Here is a 24,578-nt window from a genome sequence, read left to right on the forward strand (position 1 = left end):
CACATATGTAGTGAAATTTCAGGGTCAAGCATTTTAATTTTAATAATAACAACAACAACTAGCATTTGCCAAACAAATACTGTTCTAAATACTGTTTTAAATTCTTTACAGATATTTTCCCACTTAATTCTCACAAAAATTTGTTATTATGATTATTCTTATTTTTCTCAGATGAGGAAACTAAGGAAAAGGAAAGTGACCCAAAGTCATAGAGCTAAGTGGTAGAATGTGTACAAGAATGGATAGAATTGATAGCAAGTTGTCTAGCTTAAGAAATGGGAACTGGATGGACTAGGAGATTTTTCTTATCTACATATCTGAACAAAATGTTATAAGAACATAATAATACAAGAAACCAAAACAGTTTGGTCTAAGAAAAGGAAATAGAGGATAGTAAGTAGTCATCACTAGACCACATATTACATATGGAATTATATTTGGAAAATCTCCTAGCTATATCCTTGTTATGAAAAGTTTTGCTTTATGAAGAGTATTACATAGCAACATTTCAATTTATTATTTGGAAAATAGCACTTTAAAGTCTTTATATAAAAAGTGTAAATACCCAAAATATTATTTCTTTGACATTTTATTTAGCAAATCAAATATATAACTGAGCTTTCTCATCCCTAAAAATAACTACTCAATCATGAAAAGTCACTAACTATGGGGTCGGAAGAGATGATACACTGAGAGACTGTATTTAGTGCTGTCACTTGTCAGATTTTCTCATAAAAGCCTATTTTAAAACATGACTTTGCAAAATCAATTAAATGCAGAGGAAGAGATGGGGCTAAAAGCAAACATAGAATTATAGATTGAAACATGCTATTTTTTTTCTATAGCATTCAAAGCAAAGTTAAGTTTTAACATGGCTGTTTTATATCTATAATTAGTTGAAATTAAGCATTTCTGGATTTTTTTAGAAGACTATGAAAGATGATATGATTTGAAATTAAGATCCGTAAGTTGATCTCTGAAACCCACTTGAATTTTTTAAAAGATTATTCATTTATTTTGAGAGAGAGAGAGTGTATATGAATGTGTGTGCGAGTAGAGGGATGGGGCAGAGGGAGAGAATCTTCAATCAGACTCCCTGCTGAGCTTGAAGCCCAAGGCAGGCTCCATCTCATGACCCATGAGATCGTGACCTCAGCTGAAAAACCAAGAGTTGGTCACTTAACCAATAGAGCTACCTATGTGCCCCTACTTGTATTTTAAAAAAATTCTATATGTGTACTTGGCTCAAATGATCGCCAAATCCTTTGGAAAGTTCAGAATTAATAAAATTTATTTTTTTCATAAGTTTTTAAGATTATTGTAATAGTTAAATTATATCTACATAAATACCTGTTTCAGGCTTCTTGAAAATTAGATTTCCTGTAAGATACAGTTTTTAAAAATTTTATTTTATTTGAGAGAGATAGAGCGTGAGTATGTGGGAGAAGAGGTAGAGGGAGGAGGAGAGAATCTCAAGCCGACTCCATGCTAGTGCAGAGCCCAATGTGGGGTTCAATCTCACGACCCTGAAATTATGACTGGAGCTGAAACCAGAGTCTGATGCTTAACAGACTGAGCCATGCGGGTGATCCTGTAAGATAGTTTTTAAAGACACCTTGTTCATGCACCAATTACCTGTTTTTCTCCTATGGTACCAAAGAGTAAAACAAAAATAATATATGAGGTTGCTTTAACCATAGTAAGTGCCAACAGATTTTCATGATAGACACTCTGCCCTGCCCCCCACACCTGCTTTTTTTTAATGACACTAAAATTATCCTATTATTTTTCTTTGCAGTTTTTCTTTACATCTTTTGGTGCCAGAGATAGAAGTTACCTCAGTATCTTTAGGTTGTGGCAGAATGTACTGTTAGACAAGGTAAGTGTTCATCCCAGAGGCAGGTGCTTCTTATAATAGCAACCTCACAGTCTGTACCTCAACAGTGTGAGTTGAAAAGCTCCTTTTTATTTTTCTGGAGTTCATTTTGACTAGACTGTTCAAATTCTAAGATGAAACATGAAGCAAAACAGAATCCATAGTTAGGGTAAGATGTTAATTTTAGGGCAGCCCGGGTGGCTCAGCGGTTTAGCGCCGCCTTCAGCCCAAGGCATGATCCTGGAGACCTGGGATCGAGTCCCATGTCAGGCTCCCTGCATGGAGCCTGCTTTTCCCTCTGCCTGTGTCTCTGCTTCTGTCTCTCTCTCTCTCTCTCTCTCTCTCTCTCTGTTTCTCATGAATAATAAGTAAAATCTTTTAAAAAAATTTTTATAGTCTCCCCTTCAAGACCCACAGTGGATGTCTGAAACTGCAAATAGTACTGAACCCAATATATATGTTGTGTTTTCTCCCATACATCCATACCTATGATAAAATTTAATTTACAAATGCACAAAAAGAGATTAATAAAAGTAATTAATAATAAAATAGAATAATTATAACAATATACTGTAATAAGACTTATGTGAATGTGATATCTCTCCCTAAATATTTTATTGTAGTATACTTATCTTTCTTCTTGTGATGATATGATAAAATGACTGCATGATGAAGTGAAGTGAGGTGAATGACAGGCATTGTGATGTATCTTTAGGCTACTACTGACATTCTGATGGTATGCTGGAAGGAGGACAATCTGCTTCTTGACTGTGTTTGACTGTGGGTAACTAAAACCGGGGCAAATGAACCTGTGGATAAGGGGGAACTACTGCAATCCACAGGGTAACCACAAGAAAATAACTTTAAATATATGGTAAATGAAACACCAATGTATATAGTACATTAAAATGGTACCCTAGAACTATCTATTTAACATATAAGAAGGCAGTAATGGGGGAATAGAGGGACAAAAAGGCATAAGGTACATCGAAAACAAATAGCAAAATGGCAGACATTATGTTAAATCATTAAGCATAAATAGATTAGGCACTTCAATCAGAAAGCAGAGGTAGGCAGAAAGAATGAAAAAAACCATTAACTATATGATGTTTATATGAAACATGTTTATATGAAACATGATACAAACAGATGGGAAAAAATACACCATACAGATAGAAACCAAAAGACAGTGAAAGTGACTGCAGTAGTATCAGACAAAATGGACTTTAAGACAAAACTTTAGTAGTGACAAGGTTATGATATTTCATAATAATAAAAAGGGCCAACCCATTTGGAATTCATAACAATTATAAACTTATATGCACCTAATAACAGAGCCCTAAAATATATTAAACAAAACTAGCACAATTAAAGGGGGGAAATAGAGAATTCAACAAAAGTTGAATAGTTGGAGATTTCAGTACTCCACTTTCAATCATGGATAGTACAACTACAGAGATCAACAAGGAGATAGAAGATTTGAACAAAACTATAAACTAGAACTAAAAAACATCTCTGGGGCACTCCATTCAAAACAAAATATACATCCTTCTCATGTACACATGGAACACTCTCCAGACAGACCATATGCTAGATCATAAAAGAAACCTTAATAGATTCAGGAGGATTGAAATAATTCAATGTCATGAAATTAGAAATCAATAACAGAATTTGGGAAATTCATAAAAAATGGATATTAAACAGAACATTCCTAAATAACCAATGAGTGAAAGAAAAAATCACAAGAGAATTTAGAATATACTTTGAGTTAAATGAAAACAAAAGCACAACATAGGGATCCCTGGGTGGCGCAGCGGTTAGGCGCCTGCCTTTGGCCCAGGGCGCGATCCCGGAGACCCGGGATCGAATCCCACGTCGGGCTCCCGGTGCATGGAGCCTGCTTCTCCCTCTGCCTGTGTCTCTGCCTCTCTCTCTCTCTCTCTCTCTGTGACTACCATAAATAAATAAAAAAAAAATAAAAAATAAAAAAAAAAAAACAAAAAAACCCAAAAGCACAACATATCAAAACTCATGAGGTACAGTTAAAGCAATACCTAGAGGGGATTTTATAACTATACATACCCATATTAAAAAAAGAAGAATGACCTCACATCAATAACCTAACTTTCCACTGTAAGAAATTAAAGCAAGGAAAACAAACTAAACATAAAGCAAGTGGAAGCAAGGAAATACTAAATACTAGAACAGAATGAATGTAATAGTAAAAAAAAAAAAAAAAAAAAAAAAAAAAACAGAGACAATAAACAGAACCCAAAGTTCTTTCTTTGAAAAGGTCAATAAAATTGAACTAGACTAAGAAAAAAAAGATTAAAATTATTGAATTCAGAAATGAAATTGGTAACATTACTACTGACCTTTCAAAATGAAAACGGTTCATACTATGAACGTTGTATGCCAACAAATTAGTTAACCTAAGTGAAACGGACAGATTTGTGACTAGAAAGTTATAAACCATTGCAACGGACTCCTGTAGGAATAAAAAATCTGAATTGACCTATACAAGGAAAGAGATTGAATTAGCAATAAAAAAAATCTGCCCACAAAGGAAAGCTCAGGCCTAGATGGTGAATACTGGTAAATGTTTACAGTAGAATTAACATCAGTCCTTCACAGAGTATTTCAAAAAAAAGAAGAGGAAAGAATACTTCACTGCAATTCAGTCTATGACGCCACTATTATTTTGATAACCAAGTCCAGACAACATCACAAGAAACCTACAGGACAATATTTATGTTCACTGTGTCTATGTTCATTTTGTCTATGAATATAGACATAAAAATCCTCAACAAAACCAAACCAATTTAGCAAAGCAAATTCAGCAACATATAAAAGAAGACTTTATGCCATGACTAGGTAGGATTTATACAAGGTTGATTGAACATATGAAAATTAGTATATGTAATATACTATATTAGTAGAATAAGGGACAAAAACCATGTGATCATCTCAGTCAATACAGAAAAGACATGTGACAATATCCAACATCCTCTCATGATAAAAACAAAACAGCTGACATACTTAATGGCAAGAGACTAATGCTTCCCCACCTTAGGTCGAGAGCAAGACAAGGATGTCCCTTCTTGCCATTTCTATTCAACAGCGTGTTGAAGGTTCTAGCTGGGAAGATAGGGAAGAAAAATAAGTAAAAGACATCCAGATTAAAATTGAAGAAATAAAACTATCTCCACTGGCAGATGATTTGTTTTTATATATGTAAAATTCTAAGGAAGTCAGTAAAAACCCATTAGAACTAATAAGTTCAGCAAGTTGCAGAATATATGATCAAAATACAGCAATCAGTTATACTTTATGCACTCACAATGAACAATGCAAAAATCAAAAAATTAGTTCACTTATAATAACATCAAGAAGAATAAAATACTTGGAATAAATTTAATAAAAGAACTTTAAGATGAACACTGAAAGCTATTAAATATTGTTAAAAGAAATTAAAGAAGACAAGTGAAAAAAAATCTCATGCTCATGGATCAGAGGACTTGATATTGTTAGGATGGTGATACTTCCCAAATTGATCTGCAGATTCAGTGCAATGCATCCCTATCAAAATCCCAACTGGCATTTTTTTTAAAAGAAATTAAAAAGCAGATCCTAAAATTCATATGGAAATGCAAGGTACCCAGAATAGTCAAAACAGTCTTGAAAAAGAAGAACAAAATTGGATTAATTAGTCTGTTATGGCTGCCATAACAAAATACTACAGACTGGGTGGTTTAAACAATGTAAATTTATTTTCTTACACTTCTGGATGCTTAGAGTCCCAGATCTTGGACTAGGCAGGGTGAATTTTTGGTGAGACCCCTCTTGTTTTCTTGCAGCTTGCTCACTGTGTCCTCACATGGCTTTTCCCTCTGTTCATGCACACTCCTGGTATTTCTTATATAAATACCAGTCCTATTAAGGTAGGGCTCCACCCTCACAACTTCTGTCTTAGCTCAGGCTGCAATAACAAAATGCTGTAGACCCAGCGGCTTAAACTACAGAAATTTATTTCCTCATAGTTCTAGAGGCAGGAAGTCTGAGATTGGGATGTCAGCTTTGGTTGGGTTCTGGTGAGAACACTTCCTGGCCTTCTCATTGGGTTCTGACACAGCTTGGGAAGGAAGGAGAGAGCCAGAGCCAGAGCAAGCAAACTCTCTGTTATCTTCTTATAAGTGCACTAATTCCATCATGAGAGTCCCACCCTCCTTTGCCTCATCTAAACCTAATTATCTCCCAAAGGCCCCACTTCCAAATACCATTACGTTGGGAATTAGGGTTTCAACATATGAATTTTGAGAGGACATAATTCAGTCCCTAGCAAACTCATTAACGTTAATTTTCTCCTTAAGGCCCCTATCTCCAAATATAGTCACACTGGGGGTTTAGGGCTTCACGTATCAATTTTAAGGGAATGTAATGCAGTCCATAATATTGAAGGACTTGCACTTTTTGTTTTGATGTTTACAAAGCTGCAATAATCAAGGCAGCTGGTATAAGTGTAGACATATACACTAATGGGATAGAATTGAGAGTCCAAAAATAAAATCTTTCACTTATCAGCCCTAAATTGATTTTTGACAAGGATGCCAAAAACAGTTCCACAGGGAAAGAAGTCTTTTCACCAAATAGTATTGAGACACATACATTGAATTGACACATACAAAAGAATGAATTTTGATTCCTGCTTCAGACCATATACAAAAATTATTTAAAAATGAATCATAGACCTAAGTGTAAGATCTTAAAGTATAAAACTCTCAGGAGAAACTGTAGCCATAAATCTTCATAACTTTTGGATTTTAGACAGTGGTTTCTTAGATATGACACGAAAGCTCAAGTGACAAAAGAAAAAAAATAGATAAATTGGACTTCATCAAAATTAAAAAAACTTTTATGCTTGAAAGTATCCATCAAGAAAGTGAAGATAGCTCATGGACTGGGAGAAAATATTTGCAAGTTGTATATCTGATCAGGTATTTGTATTCAGAACATATAAAAAAACTCTTACAACTCAACAAGAAAAAGACAATCCATTAAGAAAAATGGGCAAAGGATTTGAATAGTCATTTCTCCAAAGAAGATATACAAGTGGTCAATAAGTGCATGCAAAGATGTGCAATGCCATTAGCCATTAGGGAAATATAAAACCACAACAAGATACCACTTCACACCCAGTGGGATGGCTGAAATAAAAGACATTAACAAATGCTGAGGATATGGAGAAATGGATTTCTCATGGGGTGAGGTTGTAAAATTTTGAAAACTTTGAAGAACAGTTTGGCAGTTGCTCAAAATGTTAAAGAGAGTTATTGCATGACCCAGCAATTCCACTCCTAGGCTTTTATGCAGGAGAATGAAAAGTGTATCTTCACCATAGAAACTTGCGCTTGAATATTCTTATTCAGAAAGCCAAAAAGTGGAAACATCCTAAATGTTCATCAATGATGAATGAGCACAATGTATATTGTATTCACACAATGGAGCATTATTCATCAATAAAATGAGTGAAGTACTGATACATGTTACAACATAGATGAACCTTGAAGCATTATGCTTTGTGAAGAAAAGTCAGGCCCCAAAGAACATTTATTGAATGATTCTGCTTTTATGAAATGTCCAGAATGGGCAAATTCATGGAAGTAGAGAGTCAATTTGTTTCCAGGAAGAGGAAGGAATGAAAAGTGACTGCTAATGGATTTGGGTATCTTTTGGGTGGATGGAATATTCTAAAAGTTGTGGTAATAGTTATACAGCTCAGGATATGCTAAAAACTTCTGAATTGTACACTTAAAGTAAATTTTATGGTATGTGAATTCTAGTCCAATAAATCTGTCATTTAAAAAAAATGGCTTGATGGGGGTGGAATGGAGATTTTCAGCTAATGAGAAAGGCTCCTTTAGGGACACCTGGGTGGCTCAGCCGTTGAGGGGCTGCCTTGGGCCCAGGGCGTGATCCTGGAGTTCCCAGATGGAGTCCCACTTCGGGCTCCCTGCATGGAGCCTGCTTCTCCCTCTGCCTCTGTCTCTGCCTCGCTCTCTGTGTCTCTCATGAATGAATAAATAAAATATTTAAAAGAAAAAAGAGGGCAGCCCGGGTGGCTCAGCAGTTTAGTACTGCGTTCAGCCCAGAGCCTGGTGCTGGAGACCCGGGATTGAGTCCCACGTCCGGCTCCCTGCATGGAGCCTGCTTCTCCCTCTGCCTGTGTCTCTGCCTCTTTCTTTCTCTGTGTGTGTGTGTGTCTCTCTCTCTCATGATTAAATAAATAAATTTAAAAAAAAAGAAAAAAGAAAGGCTCCTTTGTTGCTGGAATTTAAACACCGCAGGCCAGAACTTTACCTCTTCTCCCCACTCTCCAGCTAAGCCCCTCACTGGAGTGGATAAATTGTGCCTCCATGGCTCTTAGAGTTGAATGGTTTTCAAACTTTGTGGCAGCTGCTCTGGTCAAGGACTTCTGAACAGTGTCCCACTGGGATGCTTTCACTTTCCTGGAGTGTTGGGGAAATGGAGAAATGGCTTGGATGTCCCTAGATGGAGGAGGAGGTGGGGTGGGGGAGTCCCATCCCTCAAGCCCAGTCCCTCCTCCCTCCTTAAGGGAAGAGACAGGCTGGCAGAGAAGTACCATGTCCAAGTTTGTCCTACTTTCATGAGTATTTTTGGTAATTGGCCACCCTGGCTCCTTGGAGCCCCATGCTCCCGGCCTGTGCGATGCTTCAGGGTGGTGGGCCATGGGGTGCTAGGTCTGGTGGCCTTGGCAGCCACCTGCAGGAGTATGGAGTGGCCTCACGAAGTCTTGCTGCCCTAGAGCCCTGTGTTGCCCTTTCCAGTTTGTGCTGGCGGAGGTCTCTTTTCCTATGTTAGGCCTGCCATGTTCCGATGCATTGTTACAGTTACAGTGGGCTGCTCTTACTGTTGCCCTAGGGACCTGGCTAATGCTACCCTCCAATGCCAAGTTTTTTGAGTGCTCTGGAAATCCTCCAGGTGCATTCACTCATTCTAACAAGGATTTAAAGGCTGCTGCTGCATTTGGGTATGCATCTGATCTGTGTGTCCTTCCCAAATCCCACTTAGTTCATCACAGGTGAGAAAGTTGGGATATATCCTTATGAAAACAAGTAACTCCAGGGAAGTGATAAAGTTCAGGTTTACAGATGAGTCAAGGAAGAAACTGAAATCTGAACTTTAATGAAAAAAAAATTAAAAGCTCTTTGAAGTGGAAGAAAGAAAGGTAATTCCAAGGTACTTCTGAGGCTACCAAAGCATTTACTTGCTGAGAATAAAATCTAACCCTCTTTGAAAAGGTCGTGATGTCACCTGTGTTCTTGGTGTGTACAAGAGGAGTATCACCATCTTTACCATAGTTATCTGTTTCAAATCTTTGATATATTTGGTTATCTTTCACATTGAACATGCAACTCTTTATCTCAAGTGGACACCATACTCTCATTTTGTTTTATTTATTTATTTTTAAATATTAGTTATTTGAGAGAGAAGGGGAGGGAGAGAGAGAGAGAGAGAGAGCATGGGCGGCGTGGGGAGCAGAGGGAGAAGCAGACTCCCCATTGAGCAGGGAGCCCAACTTGGGACTTAATCCCGGAACTCTAGGATCATGACCTGAGCCAAAGGCAGATGCTTAGCCGACTAAGTCACCCAGGCACCCTCCCCCATACTCTCATTTTAATAAACAGAATGGTAACCATTTTTGCTGTTTGCCAAAATAAAATCAATGTTTAAGCATATTGTGTGTTAGTACTATACAGAACATAATGAAAGTTGGAGGTGAGATCTGTTTTAAAACTGCCCTAACTCAATTTTAAACATTGTAGAATTCACCCAGAAAAGGAACTAGAAACCAAAAACAAAACTACCCTTCCTGTATTCTCCTAGTGACCTTTGAACATTTTTTCCCCCAAACATACTAATATCTGTAACAATAATAGCAATTCCTGCTTATGAAGTGTTAGGTGTCAGGCACAATGCTAGGTGCTTGGTGCAGTTTTAGTATTGTCTGCAGTTTTACAGTCTTCAGTTGCCTTCTCGCTTTTTTTTTTTAAGATTTTATTTATTTATTTGAGAGAGAGACAGAGAGAGAGAGAGAGAGAGAGAGAGAGCATGGACAGGGGAAGGGGCAGAGGGAGAGGAGAAGCTCTCAGTGAGGGAGCCTGATGTGGAGCTTGATCTCAGGACCTCAGGGTCATGACCAGAGCCCAAGGCAGATGCTTAATCAACTGAGCCACCCAAGTGGCTCTAGTTTTAAAAAGTGATTTCTTGATCTTTTTTAATACTATTAAAAAAAGAAAAGCAAAAAACATAAAATATGCAGCATAACTATAAAGTTCTATAAAACACACAAGTCCTTTGAATACCATGTCATATATATTCAAAATATTTTGAGAGTCTAAATTCAGAATATTATATTTATGATTACTTGTAATTCAGAATCTGAGAGTAAGAGTAAATATGGCTTAGCTTATTTCTTACATGAGACGGTCTTAAAAACAAAGCACATTAATCTAGAAAAAAGATTTAGGTAAATGCAACAAAATGATTTTAAAATCGTGTGTATGTATGTTTTGTGTGTATTTTATTGATTTCTCCAATAAAATAAATCCACAAAAAGAGGGAAAAAACTGGAGACAAATATGGTGCCTTTGAGAAAGAATGCTTTTAAAAGTACATTTTTTTTCAGGGTACCTGGGTGGCTCAGTTAGTTAAGCATCTGCCTTTGGCTCAGGTCATGGTCCCAGGGTCCTGCTGAGCAGGGAGTCTGCTTCTCAGTCTCCCTCTCTGCCACCCCCCACCCTCCAACTCATGCTCTCTCTCTCAAATGAATAAATAAAATCTTTTTTTAAAATAAAAGTATATATATTTTTCATTCATAAGGTTCCTCTGATGCACTGCTTCAGAAAGAACAGTTTATTTCAGATATTTTACTTAGTTTAACATAAATCCTCAATGTTTAGACATGTGTTTAAACTGTCACTGTGGTTATTTGTGCAGTAATTTATAGCTTCAGCTTAGTTCACAACCTTTGAGCTTAGTATTCTCTTTTTAGACAGTACATGGGGTGTCTGGGATTTGTGGGGCGAAAAGACAGTGGCAGCTACATTCTTTGATACAAACAATTCATTGATTCTGTCTTTTGTAAATAGCTATACGACCATGGTTTAAGATAAGACTCTAGGCCCTTCCCCACTCTCAGCTATTTTGTTTAAAGTTCTTACTCCTAAAAAAAAAAAAAAAAAAAAAAAAAAAAGTTCTTACTCCTTCCATGCTCTATATCAGAGCCAAACAATCTTGCCACCTGTTTCTGTATGGTCCGCCAAGTAGGAATGGCTTTACATTTTTTAATATTTTTATTAATTATTATTATTTTTTAGGGGTGTGAGGGACAGAGGGAGAGGGAGAGAGAGAATCTTAAGCACTAAGTGTGGAGCCTGATGTGGGGCTTGATCTCGCACCCCTGAGATCATGACCTGAGCTGAAATTAAGAGTTGGACACTTAATCAATTGAGCCACCAAGGGCCCCTGGCTTTACATTTTTAAACCATTTTTTAAAAAATCAAAAAAGGAATAATATTTCATGATAAATTCAAATTTCACTCTCCATGAATAAAATTTTACTGAAACATAGCCATGCTGATTTGTTTGTGTATTATATAGATGGCTGCTTTCACACTGCAGCAGCAGAGTTGAGTAGTTGCAACAGAGACCGAATGGTCCACAAAGCCTAAAATATTTGCTATATTTCACAGAAAGTGAATAATACTACAGCCACATTTATCTTTTTTTTTAAATGTATAACTGCTAATATTAGCTTCCTACTTAATACCCATTTCCCTTGGAATAAAAATCTAAAATTTTTTATAGAGACCCCATGATCTGGCCCCGGGCCACCACTCCAGCTTCATCTCAATACATCTTCCTTGTTCTTAAATGTTCTGCCTTTCCCCCCCTACAATAGATCTTCAAACACAGTCTTTGTGCCTGTTTCTTTTGCCACCTCTAGTTTGAAGTGATGCTTATTAATAAAACTAATCAGGTCCATTCCTTCACCTTTCTATATAACATCTTGCACTTTTCCTCTGTAATATTCATTACACTTATAATTCTTTGTTCTCCTTGCTTGACTATAAACATCTTGAAGATAAGGACCACATATGTCTTGCTCATTGTTTTATGTCCAGTGACAAGTGCAGTGTTTACTGTATAGCTGGTTTGCCATACATCTTTATTTACCCACTATCATCTGGCACTCTGTCAATAGTGCCCTTTATTCTCAAAAATGGACAATAAGTTATAGGGTTATATTATAAATATCTGATGCTCAATAAATACTTTTTGACTCAATTTAGTAAAACCTCAGTGATTTAGACTCCAGATAATCATTACATTTAAGTAACAACACTTTTTCAATTCTCTGCTCAAGGAAAATGCAAAATGATGGGGAGAAAACACAGGCATTTAGTTACAGAAACATCATTCTAGGTATGCCCTAAGTTGTTCATTTAACTCAATTTCTTGAGTTAAGAACAAATGATTATCTTGAAACACTAAAGATTCCTCAGTTGCCAAAGGAATGTTATTTTCTGTATACTTGAATTGTTAAGAAAACAGGATTATATATGATTCCTTTTAACAAGGCTTAAAACTTAGAAGTTTTTTTTTTTAAGGCTCAAATCTTAATCCTTTCATTTTCCCAGTGATACTATCATATTATTGGATTTAGGATTATTGATACAATACAGACAGGATGTGCATAGAATCAAAATGTTCTTTTTGACTATTTTTTTCTCAGATAATAATGGTCACTGTTGCCAGTACATGGGGGCTGCTATGAAGCTAGCTCTCCATGCAAATTTAAGAGTAATTATTGTTATTTTTTCTAGAGAGAGAGAGAGTGTGTGTGAGAGTGGGGAGAGGGGCAGAGGGAGAGGGTGAGAGAAAGAATCCTAAGCACGCTCCATGCTATGAGTAGAGCCCATCCTGGGGTCAATCTCATGACCCTGAGATCAAGACCTGAGTCAAAATCAAGAGTGGAGCATTAACCAACTAAGCCCCCTGAGGTGCCCTGAGGATGCTTAGAGAGTGGTTATTTAAATCAAAGGCCTCTTGAGAGCAAAAGTCTGCACCATTTTAAATTCTAAGGCTTAAAAAGAATAGCTTTCAAATTTACTCCTTAAGGGCAGAAGGAGGGGCATGTGTCAGAATTAGGGATGTAGTGATGAGAGGAGCTCTTCAGATGTATACCGACCCTTCCTCTCCAAATTATGATACCTGTCATTCCAGCTTCTGTTTTGGGAATTGCTAATAGGAGAATGACAAAAGGGTGTCCTGTTGCTCAGGTGCATTGGGGAAGAAAATGGGTTTAAAATAGTTGGTTTGACGGGCACTGAGGAGGGCACTTGATGGGATGAGCACTGGGTGTTATACTATATATTGGCAAATTGAAATCGAACTCCAATAAAAAAATATATATATATATATATATATATATATATATATATATATACACAAATATGTAAAAAAACATAAAAAATAAAACAGTTGATTGTGTTAGTATATATAAAGAAAGAATACATCAGTCTGAAAGGGACTTGGCTGGACTTAGGCCAAGAACTTAGGACTTAGGACAGAAAAATAGTCACAGAGATGAATCATCAGGCCACACCAACATCACAGTTGGACCTTGAAAACTGTCCACCTTTGCTCTGATTCCATGCTTATCATGCAAATTTCTGATTACTAATACCTGACTGCCAAGATAGATGTTGAGGCACCCAGTGTGGCAGAAGGAAAGTTTTCTGGCGATTAGAAAGGACTGTCCCCCTATTGTGCATTAGCCTGTTTACCACTGAGTGAATATATGTATGCGGTCTGTGAGTGTGGCTTGTTACAGTCAGCCACTCTGAGTGCAGCTCCAGGGCGCTGGCATGCTGACCCATTCTCAGAAAAGGGGTCACTTTACGAAGTTAATGTCAATTCTGAAACATTTTGACAGAGTGTTATCCAGCCTTCTCCTGCAGACTCCTCACCCTTATCAAATCCCCTTATTCTTTCTTGTGCCTCTCCCCAGTGATCTCACTTCTTTTGGAATGCCTTGGAAATCTAGAAGTTTTCCAGTAGTGCAACATTCAGACCTACCTGGAAAAAATAAATGTAAAATCACTATTTTAGTCACATTTTCTATATAATAGCCTGGTGATTGAGAAGTGTTTGTATTCTTATATTGTTCCCTCTTTTTTATCTTTTTGATTAGTAGAACTCCTCCACCTATTTTCCTTTGGTCAGTGAAGTGTACCTCCTTCTACCTGGAAGGAAGCCAGAAACCTGGACTATCCTTGCGCCTCACCTCTTCTTTTCCAACCATGTCATGTTTTTCACTAACTAGCTTGAACCACTACAATAATCTCCGAATGATCCGTTTTTAACACTGTAATCTGTTACCAAAGTGATAATAGTTTTAAAGGTGTATCTTTCAAAAATACAGTTTTGGACTTTTTACTTTTCTGCGTGAAACTAGTAGGTAGCTTTTTATATTTTAACAGTGTAAACTCCATGTTCTTCCGCAGGGCACATGAGGCTCCTGATGCTCTGGCTGCTTCCCCTTCCCCACTGACGCCTTCTGCTCCTTTCCCCACCACCAGTGCTAGTCGTGGTGAGCTGCTTTGCCAGGCTGCTTCACTCCTTGGGACACTTGTACTTGCCATCTCTGTGTTCCTTGTACTTGATCTGTCAGCAACATTCCACTCTACTATACACTCCCTCTGTTTTGAAGCACCTTCTTCTCTTGATTTCCATGACATCATTCTTTCTGGACTTCCCTCTTAGCTTTCTGGTATTTCCCTCATTCTGTTTTTGTTGTACACTCCTCTTCTAGTTAGCCTTTTGCATGCCAGGCTTTCTTGGGGCTCACTCTTGGGTTCTACATGCCCCCTTAAATTTAGTACTAAATTTGCTATATACTCATCGTTTACTATAGGGATTTTTATATTTAGCAGAAGTATGTAAAATCATTTCCATATAGCTAATTTGTATTTTTCTCATAACAATTTGGTTACCATAGTAGACAAGGATCTCTATCTATAGTTTCAGCCTGTGAGAACTACCATAATATGTCAAAAGCACTAATTTTTAGACAGTGACTCTAGCCCCCATATGTGCCTTCTTCAGTTTGAGGGAGGGGTATTCTCCAGTGTTGCTCTGGTCCCTCATTCTGCTATTGCATAAGATGATTAGGTTTTAGCATCCCCCCAAAAAGATATCTTTGCAGTTCATTGAGTAGCATTTGATGTTGTCTATACACCTTACTAAATTAAATGGAAAAACCAGGTAGAAATTGGGGCAAGCTTTATTTTTCATTTAGAAAATTTTTCTTTAGGGAAATCAATTGTAATGGGTAGATGAAACTCTCTGTAGTGTTTATTACAGACCAGGTCCCTGCCAGGAAATTATTCTGCAGAAAGTAAAACATATTTTTAAAGGAAAGAACTATTGAGTAATGAAGATGTAAACTTTTCAGTGATGAATAATGTGCCGGGTTCTTATTGCAATGGCTCAATCTGACTGAATAGCTTGCTCTTCCTGCTATATCCTGCCATTCCAATTTATAATACTCAAGAAATAACAATCTGTGATAGTTGTAAAGGATTAATGCACAAGTCTGATGGAGCTGCTACATCAATACTGAAGAAATGGCATATGAAGAAGTAATGATGACATTGCCAGAGTTGAATAGAGAATGTTAGCATGCAGAAAAAAAATTAGCCCTTAATAATATATTTAATCTCTAAAATGAGATTGAAATAATATTGCAGTAGTCATCTTACGTAAGTGAGCACAAGCAAGATATTTTCATTGGCATTTTATGGTTTCTATTGAGAAACTGAGAACTGTCCCTTTAAATAAAACCCTGTTTACCTATCCTCTTCTAGTAGGAGTGGCTTAGGAACCTGTAGAGTGAGGTTTAACTACCACTTGTGCATTCTGACCTGCAACCTTGGAAAGAGTGCTGATACTACCGACCAGGAAGTGACAAATGTGCTCTAAACTCTAGAACTGGTCTTTCATAAGGAAAAGCCTCTCATAACACTCATAACAAAAAGAGAAGATTGAAGCAGTAATTTCACATAGTTGTCATGAAATATTTGGAACTCTACTGCAGATACAGACTTTGCAAAACACTTAGAATACAAAGCTTTCTGGGCCAGAAATTGATCTTCTGACTTTTGAGTCTTATCTGATTGCTCCTCGGTTCATCTTTATTTTGTTCAAATACTCTCTGCAGGCTGAACTGGGGAGAGTCTCCATTGTTTGCAGGTAGGTGGTCAGCCTTTGTTTAAAATTTAGGTTGTTTTTTAGAACGACCTATTTAGAGAATTATTATTCAGAGAATTATGAATATCAGTCTGGGTATATGTTTTAATGTTTAAATATTCAGCATGACTATAAATAACCACAGTATTTGTCACTTCTGATCAACTTTGTAGAAAAAATTGTTTTTAACAAATGAGCAGATCTATAAAATGGCGAATTTAAAAAAAGATGGTGAACTAAATGAGTTCTATTTTGTTTTCCATTAATTTACATATATACATACTTTATATATACTTTTATATATTCATATTTGTATATATAAATATATACTTCATATATAAAAGGTCATATATGTATAAACTAATAGATAAAATATATTACCCTATTTACTGTTAATTTCTTGATAGTATTTGATAATAGATTTTAAACATTTATTTATGTAGTCAAGTATGATTGTGTTTTTGTTAATATTTTACGTCTAAGTTTCATGTCTGTCACTCTTAGGAAGCAGTCTGAATATTTATCATTAGTTTATCTACTTCCTTAGTGCCTTTTTGGAATAGTTTGATATTTATTATTCCAGAGAAGTTTTTATAAAAGGTCAATCTTCCACAAGTATATTGAAATATTTCTTGTTTCTCTTTATAAAGTTAACCATCAATTTATGAACTGAAGGTATTTAAAAGATAATGTCTTTGAAAAATTGAATTATTGAATATGAACTAATTGCTAATCACAAATGCTTTTCTGGAGTGGGAGTCAGAAAAGAAATGTGTGGGGGATATCTTTAGGATCAAGGACAGTGGTTCCTTAACTTTCACTACCGCTAGTGACCCTTTTTATTTTTCTTTTATGGATGCTAGACTTCAAAAGACTTTGTCATCAAACAAATGCTGTATACTAAATAATAAAATGTTAGAACATTATTGTTTATTAGACAAATATTATTTCCAATGAGAGTGTCTTATCAGCCTTAAATAATTACTCAAGGCTAATGTAATTCAGATCCAAAGAGCCTTGACATTTTAGTTAGCTTGAATAACTTTATTGTAGGTAACTGTTTGGATATTTTTGATTTTTTGAAGTATTGATAATAATATCTGAATTTTCATCAACTACTCTTGAGGAATTCTAGTAGTCTGGCTATGGCAAATTCGAAAGTAATGCAGAAATTTTATTCTTAATCTCTTTGAGTTTCCATGAAATATAATGAAGGTCATCTAGGGTAATGTAACAAACAAAGATACCATAGCCACTAAATAGGGAGAAGAAACAAGGAGAAAGAAAAAAGAAGTGGCATTCATCAAGGGGAGTATCAGGGAGGGATTTAAGGCATATGTATGCTTTGGGTCCATTAAATCTCCCTATCTTTTATCCCTGTTATTTTCTGACTGAAGTTTTTTTACTCCAGTTAGATAGAAAAACTAACTGACTTCTGAACAAGTATTACCTGGGGCACCTGAGTGGCTCAGTCAGTTAAGTGACTGACTCTTGATTTTGGCTCAGGTCATGATATCCAGGGTCCTCAGGATAGAGCCCCAAGTTGGGCTTCACACTCAGTGGGGAGTCCACTTGAGGATTTTATTTCTTTCTCTCTCTCTGCCCCTCTCCCATCCACGCAAGGATGTGCGTGTGTTTTTCTCTCTAAAATAAAAATAAATAAATCTTTTTTAAAAAGCAAGTATTACCTATGTTCTTTATTTATTCTGTATTTGTATGTTGGTTTCCCTCTCCCAAAATATCATTTCTCCACTTTCCCCATTCATGTCCTTCCTTCAGCTCTGCTGAAAACCCTCTCCAGTGTGAAGCCTTATCTGATCACCCTAATCCACAGTAATATTTCTTGCTTTTAGACTTTTAAAGTCTGTGATTCTATCGGTACTTTAGTACTTAATATTATGGCCTATCATATTTAACTTAAAATCTCTCATGTTTCTTCAACTATATTATAAGTTGTTTGAGAGCAGGGAGCTTAACTAGTACATCATTTTTATCTTCCATCTCTAGTGCAGTGATACGTGTTTGGTAGGTTCTAAATAAATAGTTGTTGAATGAATGAGAGAGATAAAGAATCTTGCCAACAGTTGCCTCAGGTGTTATGCTGTCTCCCTCTACCTTGCTTACTCGTGTATTAACCACCTTAAATGTTTCTAAAAATCAGACCATTGGTTATCATACTATTATTGTTTTTGTTTTGTTATGTGATGCATGAGTCTTTTGTATCAGTTGTTATGATACCTACAAAGAAAGAACACGCTGGATTTGTTAAAAATAAGTCAAAGAAAATACTCGAATTTTAGCCTGCTGCCTTTTATACTTTATGAAAATATAACTTACAGTTTACTGATATATAAAGTTTTTAAAATGGCCAAAATATTCAGATACATTATGAAGTAAGAGGATGGTTCTGAATTGATGATTAGAACTCTGACTACTGATGCAGTGGTCACGGTAGACTGGTTGAATTGTAGAATTTAAATTGCAGATTAGTGACTGCCAGATAGCATGAACAAACTATTCTATGAAAAGGCCATTTTAAATATCTTACTTCCCATTTACAGTAGTTATTATGTTATGCACTTTAAAATCAGCATTTTGTCTACTCCCACTGTCAACCCTGTCAGATAAGTTTTGTTAACCCGTTTTTTTTATAGATATAGAGAACTGACATCTAGAAAGGTCAAATAACTACCGAAGTTCCACTTTAGAATCTGTACAACAGGTCATTTTGACTTCAAAATTCATGTTTTGAATCACTGTGTTATTCAATCCTGTATTTTCCGATACTCAGTGTAATTTTTCTGTCATTTTAGAGCTTGACCAGACAGGAATTTTGGCAGCTGCTCCAGCAGAACTATGGCAATGAGCTCGGCTTAAATGCTGAAGAGATGGAAAACTTGTCTCTGTCGATTGAGGATAACGTGCAGCCAAGGTAGAGCAAAGTGTCTTGAAATTTCACAATTTATTAATCATTAATTAATGTAGAATCATTTTACACTCACTAACTTAGAATTTCTATTCATTCACCCTTGGGTGGAATTTGCCTCTTAGCAGTAGAATGCAGTGAAAAGTGAAGATGGTGAATAGTTTGCTAAATTGGTAAACAGATACAGGGCATATAAGGAAATGTTAGTTTTGTAACTGTCGTCTAGGATTTGCTTAAAGTTGTGGTTTTAGTAAAGCGTTTTATTAAGAATCTGGAGAAGTACCTAGTGACATCTCTGATCTAGATAACAATAAAATAAATTAGCTGGTAGGTATTTTGAGGGATACAAAGATAATGTTTCCTCAAGAAAAAGCTAGTGTAGTGCTTGACATGTAGTTGGCACTCAGTAAATATTGAATATATTAATGAAAGGAGCTGATAGTACTCTGGGGAATGCAAATGATTGTAATATGAGGTTGAAAATTAGATAAAGGCCAAAAGGAGCAATAGATAATGTTATAAAGGAATTCAGAGATGAGAGAGATTTGTGACTGATGGGGATTCATTTAGATGAGTGGACATTTTTATTAACCTGTACAAGTGAAAGTGCATTTTTGTCCAATGGTAATTGAGGTCATAGCAATAAAAACAACTAACGATAAGACATTAAAATTCTATAGTAGTCATTATAAGTGGAAGGAGTAAGTCACTAAAGACCACATGTTGTATGATTCCATTATATGAGATGGAGACCAGAATAAGTAGATCCATAGACACAGACAGTAGATTAGTACTTGCCAGAGTTTGGGGGAAGGGAGAATGAGGAGTTATTGCTAATGGGTATAGGATTTATTTTTGGGGATGAACATGTTCTAAAACTAGATAGATAGTGGTGATCATGGCTGTGCAACTCTATGAACCACTGTATTGTACACTTTAAAGGGGGTGAATTTTATGATATGTGAATTATATGCTAATAAAACTCTTACTTAAAAATTCTATAGCAAATAGGGATCCCTGGGTGGCGCAGCAGTTTAGCGCCTGCCTTTGGCCCAGGGCACGATCCTGGAGACCTGGGATCGAATCCCACGTTGAGCTCCCTGCATGGAGCCTGCTTCTCCCTCTGCCTATGTCTCTGCCTCTCTCTCTCTCTCTCTCTCTCTCTCTCTCTGTCTCTCTCTGTGACTATCATGAATAAATAAATAAAATCTTTAAAAAAATTCTATAGTAAATAAATCTTAAAATGGAAGTCTTTCAGAAGTCTCACTATATACACAACTTTTCCTTTATTTAGGTAGCCTCTAGTTATGCTGATCTTCTTTCTACCGTTTCAGCCCAGCATCAATATTTTACTCTTTTTTACATGTTTGCTCATACATATTTTATTAGTTTTCTGTAAAGTTAACAATTTCTATTGTACTGCTCTTCTTGTAAAGTTTACTAGTCTCTCTTAGGTACTGGAGCTGGGTAGAAAAGCAATTGACATAATGCAGAGAGCCTTGGATTATGGTGAAGAAGATCAGGATTCTAGTCTGGACTTGGCCACCAAGTAGCTGCACAACCTCAACCAAATCTTTTAGCCTTTCTGATCCTCACTCGACTCATCTCTGAAATGAAGCTGTTAAATTAGATGGGCTCCAAGTTCCCTGCCAACTGAAGGAGTTTCTAGTCTTTGAAGAAGAGAATAAATATTTTTGACCAGATACTTTATATGCTCTAAGGTCCAGGTTTTTGAAGTCACCAGAGAAGCTGCTGTTTTCTGGTGACTGCTTTCTCAGAGATGTGACCAGATTCTTATTCCCTCTTCTCCTTTTCCCTTTCTTTCCATTACCAAAAGAAGCATATCTGTCTCAAGGCTTTATTTAATCAGCTCTTCTATCTTCTTTGTCTTCATTTTTAGTCCTTTCATCACTCTCCCTCCTCCTTTTTTCTTTCTGTATTCTCCACAGCTCACTCCCACCCTTAAAATACTCACATGCAGACACTCAGCTGCTGGGAGAGGCTTGAGGGGCCATTTTTCTAGTTTGGTCCTCTCAGCCCTGCTATTCCCTCCGGCCAGGAGTGACTTAGCAGCTAACCTAGGTATTATTTGGGTGGGGTAGAGTAGAGGTGTTCTTTCCTCAGGATAACATAGCTGAAGATGTTAGGCTGCTACTTTATTTTAGAAAAGCTTTAAGTCTCTATGTAGCGATGGTTACGTAGGAATAATTATTTAATAAATTTGAGACCTGGACATTAGATCAGTTGTACTCCTTTTATGTTTAATAGATTTTCCTTTCTTTATGTTCCTCCCCGAGAGAGGAAAAGTAGGTCCCAGGACGTTTGTTGTAGTCACATACCTATGATCATTTAAAAGCTGTTCCTTAAACTTTGTCCTTAGGAATGAGAAGAACAAGAAGGTGGGCATGGACTGATTGATGGGGTCTGTGCTCAGATACCAGGAGTTCCCCCTTCTGGGAGGGACTCACCATGTCAGCTGGAACTGAATCAGAAGGAAGGAGATCTGAAACTGCCTTCTAGTGTTGACTGTCATTCAACTCAAACATCTACCCTGTACCTTTCAAAGCTTTGTGGTGGTCCATAACTGAAATTTAAACAAACTGTAATATCCATTGCATTAGTTGCTGTTATAGCTGCTTGTACTTGGTTAATTTTTTAAATGGTTTCTGAAGTTTATAAAAATCTCATATTTTGTTTTCAGAAATAAAGTTATTTTGCATGTGATTTAAGAAGATGGGCTTGTTATAAGTGGGACTTATTTGTTACATTACAAAAAACCATTTGTTGTCGAATGCTTTATAATAGAATGGCAGAGGACCTCAGTGGGGAGACTAAATCACTTACTTGTACAGAAGACTGATTATATTTCTATAATGAAAAAATTTTTTAATGACATGTTTCCTATAGGAGTCCAGGAAGAAGTAGCTTGGATGACTGTGGGGAGAGAGATGAAAAATTTTCCAAGTCCATCAGTTTTACCCGAGAAGCAGTTAATCGGGTTTCAGAAGCAGAATCAATTGATGCAAATCCACCAAAAGGGGTTAGTGCATGATATCCCTTTTAAAATATGTCTGATGCTGCCATGTTTTAATCATAATGTGAGATCAAATAAAAATACACTGTACAAAATGTTTAAAAATTTAAGATGTTAGGCTACTCCTTTATCTTAGAAGAAAGGTTTTAAGTCTATAAGTAGCAGAGATTATATGGGAAAAATATGTGGTTTTGTTAAGAGCTGGGTATGGTACAGAATTACCAGACAGTTTCCTGAGCATTAGTCTATAAAGGGAATATACATCATTAAAAATATAATAAGGTAGAGGAATTCATAGTTAGCAGAATTTTTCTCAGATTAAGTGGTATGTATGGTAGAAAGAATCTTTTTGAAGGGGGAGATGAGAACCCCCACTGCATGCTTTAGTAACAATAGGTGCTTCCTTAGCTGACCAGGCATGTTTGGTTAATTCATAGTTCTGTTTGATTAATTCATAGTTCAGTTAATTCATAGTTACTTAGTTTCTTCCTTTATTTTTCCAAGTATCATTATAAGTCCATTGCTTTTTTTTAAAAAAATGTATTTCAATGAGTTTCTATCATTTGAGTCATTATTTATTTATTTATTTAAATACTCAGTTTGTCTCCTCTGCCAATGGGAGCCCCTTTAGATTGGTTGTTTGTTTGTGTTTTTTTTTTTTTTTTTTGAAATGATCAATAATCTTTCATGGGTTCCTTTCTTTCTAGCACAATAATGTGTCCTAGGCTCACTTTGTATACTTACTATCCCAGACATAGTATCAGCCATTCTCCTAAGGGACCATACTTGTTAGTAAAGAATGGTATTTAGAGACCACATTCTGAGTGCTGAGAGTGCTCCTACTGTAGATTACAGATGCAAGTCTGAGCCAAAGCTGAATTTCTTGGTTTAAAGCAGAGCATTGGTTTCAAATCCTACCTCTGCCACGTGCTACCTGAATGCCCTTAAAGAAGTTAACTTACTTACTTAACATTTCAATGCTTTTTTTTTTCAACTATAAGAGGACAGTAATACCCCATAGGATTGTTTTTTTTTTTTTTAATGAGGATTAAATGAATTAATACATGTGAAGGTGCTTTGAATGATCCCTGTCACACATTAAATATTCAATAACCATAAGCTTATAATTGAAGGTGAATCTGCATATGGCCAGCAAGGGACCTTTTCTCCCCTCTCCCATGGAGCTCCCAGCATCTGTGAATAAGTGTTGGGAAAACACTGAAGCAAAATATTTAAAAGGCCTAATTTAAAAAAGTTATCAAATTGTTTCAGGCAACTGTCATACATCTATCCCAGTCTAATTTTGTATTGTGGATTTCTTGCAAAACTGTTCCATCTAGAGACCCTTAAGGAATTTACTACAGGGAGGTGATTCTGGATGCTAATTCCTTCATATGTTCTCATGGAGAAAAGCAGACTACTCAATTTTAGAGAGGTAACAGGACAGGAGATCTCTTGCAATCTCTTGATCCTTTTACAAAAGCCTGACTTTGAGGACTGGATTCTCAAAACTACTAATCTTGAGTCTTTCTACAACTACCTTGGCTTTGTCTTCTGTTCCTGCTCTTGGAATAGTTAATCCATTGGTTCTTGCTTCTAATTTGTCCTTAAAGGATGTCATGTTTCCTTTAAGGAAAAGGAATGGAATGTAGAGGAAGACTTTAATGTTTTAAGGTTGATTATATATTCATTGACATTTAGTATAGATGTTTTCAGGTTATGGCATATAAGAAATATATAAATTCACTCTTTTTTTTTTTTACACTCAAGAACAGTATGTGAGATTCTCAGATGTCAACAGGTATCATATATCACTTACTTTGTTTCATTTTTACTTCCAAGAAAGTTGGAAATAACAAAGGGAAAAATAACATTTTTTAACATTTTTAAGATGAAATAGATCTTTCTTACATTATAAAATTAATATTCATTCTAAAAATTCAGGAAATACAGAAAAGAATACAAAGAAATAAAAATTGTCCGGATACCAACCACACAATTACTTTTCCTAAAAGTATCTGTCTCTATTTTTTATAATAGGAACCATATCTTAATTACAAACAACAAAAGAAATATATGTGGAAACTAACTCTAGTTAGCATTTGCTAAAGAGGTTCTGGGTCAGCTAAGTAAGCATGTTGCTTTGTAGTGTCAAATTCCCAAATAAAATCAAATCTCAATTTTAGCAGTAACCTCTGCTTGGAGAATCAGTCCTCTGACTGGGATAGAATAATCCTTTCATAAATTGTGTACTGGGTCCCACTTGTTATTCTGCTCTCTGAGTGGCAAATAGAAACCTGTCTCCTCCCTGGAGCTTCTGCCCTTCAGTGCTACTCAAAGATCTCATGGGGCAGGAAGTGTAAGAATTAGAAATATGCTCTGTGTCATCTACTTACACACAGATAATG

At 36.2% G+C, this 24,578-nt stretch overlaps 1 protein-coding gene across 4 annotated transcripts in view; it reads left to right on the plus strand.

Moving 5' to 3' along the window:
* GRAMD1C (GRAM domain containing 1C) overlaps positions 1–24,578 on the plus strand; it is an 86,962-nt gene that overhangs the window by 32,717 nt on the left and 29,667 nt on the right. For 2 of the 4 annotated variants that reach the window (XM_072723537.1, XM_072723553.1), the window contains 3 exons: positions 1,799–1,879; positions 19,024–19,142; positions 22,044–22,176. In XM_072723537.1, the coding sequence (XP_072579638.1) occupies positions 1,799–1,879; positions 19,024–19,142; positions 22,044–22,176 (333 nt within the window). Of the gene's footprint in view, positions 1–1,798; positions 1,880–15,826; positions 16,214–19,023; positions 19,143–22,043; positions 22,177–24,578 lie in introns of those variants that run through there. The other 2 variants (XM_025990077.2, XM_072723548.1) reach the window with 2 other exon arrangements.

This window comes from Vulpes vulpes, chromosome 1 (genome assembly GCF_048418805.1).
Source record: "Vulpes vulpes isolate BD-2025 chromosome 1, VulVul3, whole genome shotgun sequence".
In the NCBI taxonomy this organism is placed as follows: Eukaryota; Metazoa; Chordata; class Mammalia; order Carnivora; family Canidae; genus Vulpes; species Vulpes vulpes.